At 38.5% G+C, this 14,698-nt stretch overlaps 1 protein-coding gene and 1 non-coding gene across 3 annotated transcripts in view; one reads left to right on the top strand and one right to left on the bottom strand.

The window, feature by feature from the left end:
- The window catches only part of Rnf17 (ring finger protein 17), a 203,402-nt gene that overhangs the window by 55,357 nt on the left and 133,347 nt on the right, over window positions 1-14,698 (bottom strand). Inside the window, exons 23-24 of one of the 2 annotated variants that reach the window (XM_004665887.2) lie at window positions 4,886-4,988; window positions 3,139-3,254 (exon numbers count right to left, since the gene is read on the bottom strand). In XM_004665887.2, the coding sequence (XP_004665944.2) occupies window positions 3,139-3,254; window positions 4,886-4,988 (219 nt within the window). The remainder of the gene's footprint in view (window positions 1-3,138; window positions 3,255-4,885; window positions 4,989-14,698) is intronic. The other variant, XM_004665886.2, reaches the window with a different exon arrangement.
- Window positions 7,033-7,140, top strand: LOC123459722. Its single transcript, XR_006636476.1, has one exon. It is a non-coding gene; the product is annotated as a U6 spliceosomal RNA (small nuclear RNA).

Genomic DNA, 14,698 nt, shown 5'->3' with positions numbered 1-14,698 from the left:
TCTGCCATTTTCCTACTTCTGCCATGCTTTCCATACCAGGATGAAACTGTAAACTGAAAATAAACCCCTTCTTTCCTTAAGCAGCTTCTGGTTGTATGCTTTTTAAAGCAATAAGAAAGCAGCTGATAGACTATGTCCCATCTGTAAAACCCCATATAGGAAAAGAAAAGAGGGATCAGACTCCTTTTCTAGGAGCTCCCATGCATTCCTGGATTCTCTGCCTTTCCTTCTCAACGCATCAATAATTCTACCCTACATTAAAGTATACTCATAAACTAGCTATCCAAGATCCCATCTCTTTTGAGAAGCCCATACGCATCATTTGAGTGTGTACCTTTGTCTTGTAATAAACTTTCTTTCCTGCCTAAATTCTTTCTCTGATTTTTTTTTTTTTTTGAGGCAAGCCCAACAGACTGGCATTTTTTTGTTTTTATGTGAGAGTGAGAGTGCAAGAGAGAAAGAGAATTGGCGCACTAGGGCCTCCAGCCATTGCAATTGAACTCCAGACCTGTGTGTCACCTTGTGCAAATGTTCAACCTTGTGCACGTGCATTAATTTGTGCGTGTGGCTTACGTGGGACCTGGAGAGTCAAACATGGGTCCTTAGGCTTCACAAACAAGCACCTTAACTGCTAAGCCATCTCTCCAGCCCCTCTGATGGTTTTAAGAACCTGGAAATACTAAGCAGTGCTTTCTATTTGGACTTTCTGCCTCTGAGATGTCATGAGCCTTTACCGACTGAAGCTACATAAAAATCACTTACATTATAATTTATGAGTATATTGTAATTGAGATTGATGAGTGAAATTATAACATAATTATAACACAATTTCACTTAAGGATTTTAATTACTATCTCAAGTTTACTCTATCTATTTATTTAGACATGGTCTCTGAAATGTTGTCCAGGCTGATGTACAAAATTCACTAGGTAGCCCAAGCTGGTCTCAAACTCATGATCTTCCTGCTTTGGCCTCTATAAGCATAGGAATTACAGGTATAAGATACCACACCCAGGTTTACATGCCATCTCAAAATCTTCTAAGAAGTATTTTACAAGTACTGTTTACTATGTTATTGGAAAATACAATGTCTGCAGGTTGATTCTAATCTAGTTTATAGTTAGAATATGCACATGTGGTAAATTATTAGCATTCACAAAACAATATAAAGTGAATGTGAAGCTCTTTAAAACACAAGTGCTATTCAGGTAGTTGGCACTGATGATAATACAAAATTCCATTGTTATTTTTTTCCAATTAAAAAGTATGATTATAAGAAAAATCCTAGAATTTTCAATATAAGTATGCTTATTTGTTTTTTTAAAAAAGAGGGTTTTTTAAGGCTCTGTTTCAGCAAGATTACAGATTCTTGTTTCTCCCAATCTCCTATATTTTTTTTAGGAAATAAGTATGATTAAGCAGGTGTATAAAACTTCAATTTTTAATTTTTCTTTATTTGTGACAGAATGAAAGAGGGAGAGAGAGAAAGAGAGAATGGGCTTGCCAGGGCCTTAGACCGCTGCAAATGAACTCCAGAGGCATGTGCCACCTTGTGTATCTGGCTTAATGTGGGTACTGGGTAACTGAACTCAGGTCCTTAAGCTTTACAGGCAAGTGCCTTAACTGCTGAGCCATCTTTTCAGCCCTTAAAACTTAAATTTTTAAAAACTATTATTTATTTATTTGCAAGGTGAGACACACAGAGATAGAAGGGGGGAGGGAGAGAGAGAGAGAATGAAAATATGGGCACACAAGGGCCTCTTGCCCCTGCAAACAAACTCCAGATGCATGTACCACTTTGTATATTTGGCTTTATGTGGGTACTGGGGAACTGTACCCAGGCCATCAGGCTTTGCAAGCAAGTGCCTTTAACTGCTTGCTGAGCTATCTCTCCAGACCAAAACTTCAATTTCTATTGTCAGTCTGTGCCCCACAATAGCAAGTTTCAAAGATGTAAAAGCAGATTACAAAAGTGGCATTTATGTGCTTAGTATTTCACTTTACCTTCTTTCCTTTTTTTTAAAGGAATTACTTTAATCTAAAGTAAATGGGGTCCAAGATGTAGGATTAAAAACTGGGAGTCTGGCTTTTTGCCAAAGCCCAGGTAACTATGACTATGCCTACCACACCTATGGAACTACCATTTCTGGTTTCTCATTCTCTGTTTTATACGGATTACATCTTAAGGGAATCACATCTAAGGAGATCTGGGCATGCCTGATACAAAGCAGCTGTTTGAAACATGTCTCCAACATATCTTCACATCTACAAGAGGAAAGGATAAAACTAGATCTCTAGCAATATCCCATTCTTTCTCCTTTTGAACAAAGTTGCTTGAATTCTAAATTGAGTACCTGAAAAGATCTTAAAATGTAAATAATAGGGTCTTGAGCATGCTAGGAAGTGCTCTACCATGGAGCCACATCAGCAGTTAGTAATGATAAATATTACCTTTTGATATGCATCTCTAGTGCACATATATACTAGCCAGAATTTCCAACATAAAGTTCAAACATTTCTAAGCAAAGGATAGCAAAAGTGTCAGATCTAGTACCTACTATACAGTTTCCTTATTCTTTGTAAGAATATTCTTTTTTAAAAGTATTTTAAAGTTTTATTCATTTGAGAGAAAAAGCGAGGCAGGGAAAGACAGAAAAGGGAGGGAGGGGGAGGGAGAAGGAGGGACGGAGAGAGAGAGAATATGAATGAATGAATGAATATGGGCACGCCAGGGCCTCTGGCCACTGCAACTAACTCCAGATGCATGTGTCACCTTATACATCTGGCTTACGTGGGTCCTGGGGAATCAAACCTGGGTCCTTTGGCTTTGCATGTAAGCTCCTTAACTACTAAACCATCCCTCTAGCCCAAGAATATTCTTATTAGAATGTAAATGACAAAGGAAATGAGAAAGTGTGACAGCTAGTTTGCAATAACTAGGTTTCACCATGGAAGAGCTGACAGACCAGAAAAAGAATTATCTGTTTCTGAGTGGATTCTTCAGGAGCTATAAGTTTATAAATCTTCTTTAACAGCAAATAACATACAACTTAGGTTTGTAAGTATCCATAACAAGATTTACACAAGTAATTAGGAAGCATATATCATACACTGATTAAAAAAATTAAAAGTCTGTACCTTCTTTCTCTCAAAGCCAAACCTTTTTTAATCAAATATTTAGAAACATCAACACGCTCTCCTTTCTCATCTCGGCAGAAAATTTTCACAGGTAATGGCCATGTTGTGCTGTTTTCCTTCAGAAAATTAAGAGGAGAATAAATATGAGACATAAAAGTGAACGCTTGGGTTACAGAGAGGTGCTTCCTGCAAAGGCTAAGGATCCAGGTTCAATTCCCCAAAACCCACATAAGCCTGATGCACAAAATGACTATGTGCACAACGTTGTACATGTGCACCAGGTCATGCATGCACACAAGGTGGCACATGCATCTGGAGTTTGACTTCAGTGGCTGGAGGCCCTGGCATGCCAATTCTCTCTCTCATGAATAAGTTAAAAATTATTTAGAGAACTCTTCTCACAAGCAATGTTTTTTTTTAATCAAATAAGAAATTTTAAAATATTTTTATTTATTTGACAGACAAAGAGGGAGAGAAAGAAAGAGAAGGAAGGAGGGTGGGAGGGAGGGAGGGGAGAGAATGAGCATGCCAGGGCCTCCAGCTGCTGCAAACAAACTCCAGATGCGTGTGCCCCCTTGTGCATGTGGCTAATGTGGGTCCTTGGGGAATCGAACCTGGGTCTTTTGGCTTTACAGGCCTTAACCAAACTAAGCAATCCCTCCAGCCTTCAAATAAGAAATTTAAAACAAGAAATACTAAGTGATAGGAAAATGGCAGTTTCCCTCTTTGGGGATTAAATACAGTATTACATAGGCCTCAAGAAATAACACATTGTTATGGGGAGGTAATATGATGGAGAATGGAATTTCAAAGGAGAAAATGGGGGAGGGGAGGGAGGGAATTAACACAGGATTGTTTTTATAATCATGGAAAATGCTAATAAAAATTAAAAAGAAATTCTATTAACATAGAAGAGTGGATGTTGGGGAACAACTATCACTGTGTCTGCCACACCTCAAGTGGAAAACGTTTTCTCATGAATGCTGAGGTTGACTGTGTTAGGTTCCACACACACACCACCAACTTCTGTCTCTGAAGCTCATACACTGTAAGCATGAGCAGTGCAATTGACAAAAAAAAAAAAAAGAAAGAAATAACACATTGTCACATCAGAAATAAAGTTCAGCATATATACATATATATATATTTATTTGAGAGAGAGAGAAAGAGAGAAAAGAGGCAGTAGAGAGAGAAAGAGGCCATGTGTGGTGGCGCATGCCTTTAATCCCAGTGCTTAGGAGGCAGAGGTAAGAGGATTGCCATGAGTTCGAGGCCACGCTGAGACTGCATAGTGAATTCCAGGTCAGCCTGGGCTAAAGTGAGACCCTACCTCGAAAAACCAAAAAAAAAAAAAAAAAAAAAAACAAGAGAGAGAGAATGGGCGTATCAGGGCCTTACTCTTAAACCATTAAGCAACCTTCCTAGCCTCATTAAAAATATTGTGATTCATCTATTATTTAGCTACTCATTTATTTATTTTGATTTTTTTGAGACAGGGTCTTACTATCGTAGCCCAGGATAGACTTTAATTCTCAATCTTCCTGCTTTTACCTTCCAACCACTGAAGTTATGGACATGTACCATCATGCCCAGCCATAGAATATTATGAAAAAATATAATACCTTGACATAAGACTGACAAAATTTGTAATATGTTCCAAACAGTTGCTACTGTTTTCTCAAGAAGAAAATAAACTGAATTGATGAAGACATCAATGAAATAATATACATCTGTTTTAACTGTTTACTCCACTACTTACCTGAAGGATTATAGTTGCTAAAGCTCCAGTGAGATACAAGGAAAGACAGTCACAAGCTGTTGCAGTCCACTTGTCACTCCCACCAGTTGGTCTAAAGCAAAACAACTTGTGTTATAATGAATAGCACAGGATATTAAAATATGTAAGAAATACTATACATAAACACTTGAACAGTTTGAATCTTCATAAGAAGTAAATATGAATGCAAATTTATATTATCTTAACAATTTTCTTTCCCATTTTTCTAACTTTTTGTATATTCTTTTCTTCTTGGGCTCACACTCATATACTTATTTATGTGTATCTGTTCTACAGCTACATTGAAGACTCCTAAGAAGGGTATATTGCACATATTGGGATTTTTTTGTCACTATACATTTCATAAAGATTTTCAACTAAATTGCTAACTCAGAGTACAAATGGTACAGTTAGTAGTCTCCCATCATTTTTCTGGATACCTAGGAGAGTATTTGGCACACAGTGGCATTCTAAAAGTATGTGATGGAGGAAAAAACAGAATAATAACAACTCAAAACAACAAGGAGGCCCTTTGTGATGATTCTATTGCCCACTTGTGGAAGCTTCTGAAATTTAGCTCTAATTCAAAGTAATGCCCATATTTCAATACTTAACAAGACTTCATTTTAAGCTAGAGAGATTGCTCAGTGGTTGAAGGTACTTGCTTGCAAAGCCTGATAGTCTGGGTTCAATTCCCCAGTACCCATGTAAAGTCGGATGCACAAAGTGGAAATATGTCTGGAATTAGTTTGCAGAGGCAGGAGACCCTGGTGTGCCATTGTTTTTCTCACTCTCTCAAATGTATACTTTGTAAAAACTTCATTTTCTGATTTTTTTAAATTGATTGAATTACTGATTCAACTAATCTTTTGATAGATATATTTATACAATTTTGTATTACTAAATACATGTCTGTGCTTATTTTGGGGCAAAGACTGAATGGTAGACAATAAAGCATAGAAAAAGAATGCCTACTCTACATTGAGGGTCTCACTATATAGCTTACATTACCTTTTTAAGATGACTAATCAGAGCCAGGTGGGGTGGTATATGCCTGTAATCTCATCACTAGGAAAGCAGGAGTACTGCATGCCAGACTGGGCTATACAGTAGGATTCTGTCTCACATCCCTCACAACAAACACATGAACCCCACCCCCACACACACAGACAAAGACAGAAGAAAAAGGACATGAGGGATTGATTTCAAGACCTCTTCCTGGATACCAAAACGTCTGCATAGAAACTTTGCATATCCTCCCTTGTACTTTAAAATTTAAATAATCTCTAGACGAATTTATAATACAATGCAGATGCTATGTATGTCATTGTTAAATTGTATTGTTTAGGGAACTGGGACAGGAAAGTCTGTACATCGTTAGTATATATACAATTTTTGAAAACTATGGGAAAAGATTTTGTGAAATAGTAAAGTATAATGGGTTAAGAGTTCCAGTTCAGCTTGGCATGCATCCCTGTAACCTCAGTCCTGTTGGAGAGTAGAGAATCCCTTGGACTTGCTTGTCAGCCACTCTGAGTGATAAAATGGTAGCTCCAGGGTAAGTGAAAGCTGCCATTTCAAGGAAGCACACAAATGAGCAATAGGGGAGGACACCTATCATTCTCCTCTGGCCTTACCCCATGTGCATATGGGGTAGGTACATCTACCAACCCCCTAACACATACTATACGCACCACACACATACAGAAAAGAATTTCAGTTCAGATTTTGTTCATAATGCTAGCTTAACAATGAAGTGTTTTACCTTGTATAAAACTACTTAATCTCAATTTCTTTATCTCTAAATAATACCTCAGCTATAGTTATATGTATAAGAATTAAGTAAATTAAAGCAATTAATACAGGATCCAAAAGATTTACTATAATTAAACTTTTGGTAGGGAAAAAGGATACATGGTCTCACTATACAGCCCAGACTATCTTAGAACTTGCTATGTAGCCCAGGCTTGCTTCAAACTGAATAGCCTCCTGCCTCTGCCTCCCCAGTATTGAGATCATAGGCAAACACCACTATGTATGCAGGGAAGAAAGTATATAAGAGTATAACCTGAAGGGAATGTGACCAATTTGCAGTATCTTCATATATGAAAGTTCTCGTGCTTGCTTTGTCAGCACATATACTAAAACTGGAATGATATACAGATTACAATGCATGGCCCCTGCGCAAAGACGACACACAAATTCATGAAGTGTTCCTTATTTTTATAGAGAATGGAATTTCAAAGGGGAAAAGGGGGGGGGAGGGAGGGTATTACCATGGAATATTTGTTATAATCATGGAAAATGTTTAAAAATTGAGAAAAAATAAAATAAAATAAAATTTTAAAAAAGAAAGTTCTCAATAAATAAAAAGATATAATTACAGATGAATAAAGCAATTCACTATCTTACATTATGTATATTTATGGGATCTCTAGCATTCTGTTCAATTACAGTATTCTGATTGAATTATTTAAAGTAGAAGTAAAAGGTAAGATAGGATTTAGATACTATGTGTGCCTGAGATTTCCATTCTGGGGTTTTCAAAGAATTTTGATCACTACAAAGACTGAGAAAACTGGCTTGGACACTGGCGTAGTATTCTGTGCAAACAGGTGGACATGGAAATGAGACTGATAAAACTCTTAACAACACCAAACAGATGACCCAAGTGCAATCAGAGTAGAAAGGAGTATTAAGTATCACATTCTTGCCTTAATAAAAACAGATTTCAAGAGATAAATCAGACCAATTTATATTTACAGATAGCTCTGGGCAAGGTATATAATTTCATGTTGTCAGTTGTTCTGGTTATAATATATAGATAAAAATAGTTCTCACATTGGTACTATTGTGAGAACTTTAAAAACTCCTATGTGTGAAGCATACAGGAAGACATCTGCCCTATTACATGACACATGCTAGCAGGATTATACAGTAGAGTATGTCTGGAGTCTTTCATGATGTTCTGTGGATAAGAAGAAAATAGGCCAGATAAGCCATTATAGTTTGCCTATTTAAAAAAACCACATTTTTGGCTGGATTTCTGGCCAAGATGGTGACCACCTAGCTGTGCTGCAAATTCCGGGGAAAGAAAGGTAAGACATTAAGGGTTTGCTGGGTCTTCTTGTCAGTGGGAGGGCACAGAGGGGGAGGGAAACAGGGAATGGCGGATCCCCTCGCAGGCGGGTAGACCACCCCTCCCACCAAACACCCACTGCACGAGCTTAAACTGCTCTGCACACTTGCCCACATTATGGCTCCTGCTGCTGCATGTTTCAGTGAGCCCAGTCCCACCACAACTGCCACACAAGCCCAGACTGTGTCTCTTGCTGGCGACAGCTCAGGTGCCATCCTCTACATGTCTATCACACTGGCCATCCCCCATTCTCCTGTGGTGGGGGAACGCAGAAGTTTCAGGGCCCAGTGTTCCCAGTCAGAATTTGGGCTGCTTCGGGGCTTGGTACCTCAGTTTCCCTCCAAACTCGAATTCAGGCAGCTTTGGCATATTACCACTTGAGAATTCAGGCAACTTTGGCGCCCCTCTCAGGCAGTAGATAGGCAGCATTGGCAAGTGGGAGCCAAACCCCAGGCTGCTTGGCAACTGCCCCAGGCTGCCTCAGATTCCCATTGAGCTAGAGCCCAGGCTGATCCACCCACCTACCTTCCCATACAATGTCATGGGCAGACCAAAGCGCAAAAGAAATAACATGGAAAATCAAAGGCAAAAAAATCCAGTTAGATCATCCAGTCCTACAATGATTACATCTAACCAAAACATAGAAGAGTCATTAGGATCAGAATATCAAATTGAAGCTATGAGCAATGCAATCCTGACCAATCTACTGGTAGAACTTGCAGGAAAGCAACAAAGGACCGGTAATCGTGTGGATGCTACCATCACTTAGCCACAATAAATTGATAAGAAATTGGAAGGAGTTCACAGAGAGTTAACAGATTTGAGAGACAGTGAAAAAAAAGAGGACCTTAAAAATCAGCTGGCCATACTAGATGAAGACATAAAGAAATGCAAGGATGAATTCCAAGAATCATCAAGAAAATCAGAAAATCATGTGAAAAGGGAGCTTGACAGGGCAATGAAAATGATACAGAGAAAAGTAGTAGAAAATGCAAACTTAATTGAACAAGTCCAAAACTCTCTAGAGGCTCTCAAGAACAGAGTCAGCGAAGCAGGGATAGAAACTCTGATCTGGAAGACAAGACGAAAGAAACAGTTTGAGAGTTCAAAAATTTCAGTAAGTTCAAAAGTTCCTGTGAACAGAACATGAGGGAATTGTGGGATACACTTAAACGTCCTAATATCAGAATCATTGGAATACCAGAAGGAGAAGAAATTCACAACAAAGGCATGGAGAAATTATTTAACAAAATAATTGAAGAAAACTTCCCCAGTCTCTTAAAAGAAAGGCCCATCAAGATACAAGAAGCCAACAGAACTCCAAATAGACTGGACCGAAGGAGAAACTCTCCAAGATATATTATCATTAAGACTCTAAACAATGACGCCAAAGAGAAAATCCTACAAGCAGCTAGGGAGAAACAGCCCATCACTTTCAAAGGTAACCACATCAGAATTACTTCAGACTTCTCAATGGAAACACTGAAAGCTAGAAGTACCTGGAATGAAACTCTCCAAAGTCTAAGAACCTATGGCTTCCAACCCAAACTACTCTACCCAGCAAAAGTAATCCTCATATAAAATGGTGAAAGAAAAAGTTTGCATGACAAAACTCAACTTTACAACTATATGAACACAAAACCAAACCTGCAGAGAGTATTTCAGGAAATTCTCTACAGAGAAGAAACAAATAATCAAACTCAAATGCCTACAAGAAGCAGATCACAATAACTAAACTCAGAGTAGGCACAAAAACTTCAAAGCCGATGAAAACACCAACACACAGCTACCATCACAATATGGCAGGGATTAAATCAAATCTCACAGTCATTACCCTAAATGTTAGTGGCCTTAATTCACCCATCAAGAGACACAAGCTAACAGGATGGATCAAAAAATTAGACCCCTCAATCTGTTGCCTTCAAGAAACCCACCTCACCACTAAAGACAGACACCTCCTCAGGGTGAAAGGGTGGAAAACAATATTCCAAGCAAATGGGAATAGGAAACAAGCAGGTGTAGCTATATTAATATTAATATTGGATAAAATAGACTTCAAACCAAAAATAATTAAAAAAACAAAGAAGACTACTTCCTACTTATCAAGGGAACAATCAATCAAGAGGATACTACCAATCATAAATCTGTATGTACCAAACACAGGGGCACCACAGTTCATAAAACAAAACCTACTTGACAATAAAACAGGAATAACCACCAACACCATCATAGCTGGAGACTTCAATACACCATTACCAATAATAGACAGATCATCCAAACAGAAGCTCAACAGGGAAGTAAGAGAGCTCAACAAAACCATAGAGCACTTAGACCTAATGGACATCCACAGAACTTTCCATCCCAAATCCACAGACTACATGTTCTTCTCAGCAGCCCATGGAACATTCTCTAAAATAGACCATATACTGGGGCACAAAGATTGCCTCCACATATTTAGAAAACAGGCATAATTCCCTGCATGATATCAGATCACAATGCTATATTGCTAGAAATCAACAACAAAAGACCCACCAAGAATCCCAATGGCACCTGGAAACTGAATAGCACACTCTTAAACAATAAATGGATAGTGGATGAAATAAAAAATGAAATTGCAAAATTCCTGGAATTGAATGACAATGAGAACACACCAAACCAAAACTTATGGGACACAATGAAGGCGGTCCTCAGGGGAAAATTCATAGCACTCAAAGCCTTCATAAAAAAGACAGAAAGATCCCAAATCAACAACCTAACCATCCACTTAAAGGCACTGATAAAACAAGAAAAATGCAACCCAAAGAGCTCCAGAAGGAAAGAAATAATTAAAATCTGAGCAGAAATTAATGAATTGGAAACCAAGGAAACAAGACAATTGATGAAACAAAGACTAGTTCTTTGAAAAAATAAACAAGATTGACAAACCCCTAGCCAATTTGATCAAGCAAAAAAAGGAGGAGCTTCAAATTAACAAAATTCAAAATGAAAAGGGAGAGATCACAACAAACATAAATGAAATTGGGAGAATTATCAGGACTTATTTCAAAAACCTCTACTCCACAAAATGGGATAATGTGGAGGAGATGGATAAGTTCCTGGATGCCTACCATCTATCAAAGCTAAACTCACAGCAGATTAATCACCTCAATGAACCCATCACACTCATGGAGATTGAAAAGGTAATAAAAAAAACCTCCCTAAAATGAAGAGTCCAGGACCAGATGGCTTCTCACCTGAATTCTATCAAACCTTCATGGAAGACCTCACACTAATCTTCCTCAAACTGTGCCACAAAATTGGAGAACATGAAAAGCTACCCAACTCCTTTTATGAAGCTAGTATCATCCTAATTCCAAGACCAGGCAGAGATGCCACAAGAAAAGAAAACTACCAGCCTATTTTCCTAATGAACTTAGATGCAAAGATCCTGAACAAAATCCTCACAAACCGAATCCAACAACACATCTAAAGCATTATCCACCTCAACCAAGTGGGATTCATCCTAGGAACACAGGGGTGAGTCAACATACGGAAGCTGTCAATGCAATATACCACATAAACAAGGTTAAACATAAAAATCACATGATCCTTTCAATAGATGCAGAAAAGGCCTTTGACAAGATACAACATCACTTCATGATCAAAACATTGGGGAAAATTGGCATGGTTGGTTCATATCTTAACATAATAAAGGCAATATACAAAGCTCTGAAGGCCCAATTAATACTTAATGGAGAGAGACTGGAGGAACTCCCATTAAGATCAGGAAGAAGACAGGGTTGTCCACTCTCACCTCTGCTCTTCAATATAGTACTGGAAGTCCTAGCTCCAACAATAAGACAGGAGAAGGAAATAAAAGGGATACAATTTGGAAAGGAAGAAGTTAAGTTAGCTCTATTTGCTGATGACATGATTGTATAAGTAAGAGACCCGAGAGACTCCATCCCAAAACTCCTGAAGGTGATTAACTCCTATAGCACAGTAGCAGGATACAAAATAAATGCACAAAAATCAGTAGCATTTCTATATGCAAATGACAAAGATACAGAGAAAAAAATAAGGGACATATTCCCATTTTCAATAATGACAACAACAACAAAAATAGCTTGGAATAACGTTAACCAAGTAAGTGAAAGATCTATACAACGAAAACATAAAACAACTCAAGAAAGAAATTGAGGAGAACTTGAGAAAATGGAAAGACCTCCCAACTCCTGGATAGGCAGAATTAACATTGTGAAGATGACAATCCTACCAAAGGCAATATATAGATTTAATGCAATTCCAATTAAATTCCCTACAATGTTCTTCACAGAGATAGAAAAAAATGATCTCAAATTTCATATGGAAAGGCAGAAGGCCTCGCATATCCAAACATATCCTCAGCAAAAGAAATACCTCTGGTGGCATCACCATACTTGATCTAAAGCTATATTACAAAGCCATAGTAATAAAATCAGCATGGTACTGGCATAAAAACAGGAGTGTAGACCAATGGAATAGACTTGAGGACCCAGACTTTGGGTCAAGCAACTATAGCTACTTGATATTCGACAAAGGCCCAAACTATATAGGCTGGAAAAAAGACAGCATCTTCAACAAATGGTGCTGGACAAACTGGATAACCACATGCAGGAAACTGAAACTTGATCTACACAGTTCACCATGCACTACACTGAAATCCAAATGGATCAAAGACCTCAATATAAGACCAGAAACTTGAATACTACCAGAAGAAAATTTAGGAAGTACTTTCCATGATATAGGAATGGAAAAAGACTTCCTGAACAAAACTCCAGTAGCTCACGATCTGAAACAATCAACCAATGGGATCACATGAAGCTGAAGAGTTTCTTTACAGACAAGCCTACAATAAGCAAAGCCAATAGATTGCCAACAGAACCGGAGAAAACATTTGTGGGTTATCCAACTGATAGAGGCCTAATCTCTAGAATCCACAAAGAACTCAAAAATCTAAACAGTAAGAAGTCAAACACCCCACTCACAAAATGGGGCAAAGAGCTGAATAGGCAGTTCACAGAGGAAGAAACACAAATGGAAAGCACACACTTACGAAAATGTTCATTAACCCCAATCATCAGAGAAATGGAAATTAAAACAACTGAGATGCCACTTTACCCCAATAAGGATAGCAAACATCAAAAAAGCAAATGAAAATAAATGCTGGCGAGGATGTGGAGATGTAAGAACACTCATCCACTGTTGGTAGGAATGTAGGATGGAACCACCACTTTGGAAAGCAACATGGAGACTCTGGAAAAAGCTGACTATAGAGATACCAACAGACCTAGTTCTTCCCTTACTGGACATCTACCCTAAAACCTTGAAAGCACAGGTCAGAGAGATTTGCTCAACCATGTTTGTAGCAGCTCAATTCATAATAGCTAAGAGCTGGAATCAATCCAAATATCCATCACTAGCAGAATGGATAACTAAGATGTGGCATATCTACACAATGGAATTCTATACAGCAGTAAGAAAAAAATGACACAATGAAATTTGAGGAAAACTAGTTGAACCTGGAACAGATCATTTTCAGTGAACTTACCCAATTCAAGAAAAAAAAAAAAAAATCGCCACATAGTCTCACTCATCTACAGCACTTAACCTGAATCTACCCAAGATACCTGACATACCCAGCAAGCATCTAATGGACTAGACACTAGGATGGATGGGGAGGGAGGGGAGGGCATCGAAGTGGTACAAAACACTTTATCTATACCCAAATGGCAAAGGGACCATAAAATTCTACTTCCTTAAAGGCAGACCAAATGGTTGAACCTTCACCAGGTCCTTACAGGAAACACCTGAACCACAAGACACTGGAGAGTATAGGATTATGTCTAACCATATCTTCTACATCTCCCTCCCTCTCTCTCCCTTTCCCTCTCTCACCTCTCTAACTTTTGTACATTAGTTATCTTTTTCCTCCTTTTCTTAGTGGGCACTGACCTGTAACTCCCAGTACCAGCATGGGGCTACCATCCACAATGAGCTTTTGATCAAAGAAACCTACAATGTTTCCTAAAAGAATGACAGATTTCTGTCAGAGTACTTGATGACCCACCAAAGGTCAGTGGTAAGACCCTATTGCTGAAGACTCCATAAGCAACCGACACGTAAAATGGAACGGCATGGCTGGACGCCAGGAGAGAGTCAGTCCCCAGACAGTCAGCGTGTCTAGTACCAGTAGGTGCTACATGGGCAACTGGGAGAAATGACTAATATGTGTCCAAGCAACTCATGGTCTAACCTACTTAGCAACAAATAACCTGTTGTAATGCCCACACAAGTGCAATAGTGGCATACAGCCATGGTAGGGAACCAACTGCTCTTGATTTGGCTAACTGATCCCCTCAGTGGTACAGGACCCATAGCTGGAGGTGGGAAACAAGTCAGAACCATATCCAAACATAAGCCCACTCACCAATATCAAGCTACCATCAATCATGGGCTACAAGAGGGCCTACACCTATAAAACTCTCTATTAAAAAAGCAAGGGTGAAAAGAGCTTCAGACTTCTGGTTAAGATGGCGGCATAGGTACCGCGCAAAAGCAGCCTAGGGGTGAAAAAAGACCAAAAAAAACTCAGCAAAATACACACTTTTACTAAAAAGTAAGGT

The sequence above is a fragment of the Jaculus jaculus genome, chromosome 3, assembly GCF_020740685.1.
Source record: "Jaculus jaculus isolate mJacJac1 chromosome 3, mJacJac1.mat.Y.cur, whole genome shotgun sequence".
Classification (NCBI taxonomy): domain Eukaryota; kingdom Metazoa; phylum Chordata; class Mammalia; order Rodentia; family Dipodidae; genus Jaculus; species Jaculus jaculus.
The sequence above is the reverse complement of the archived record's forward strand: the minus strand, read 5'-3'. Positions and strand labels throughout refer to the sequence as shown.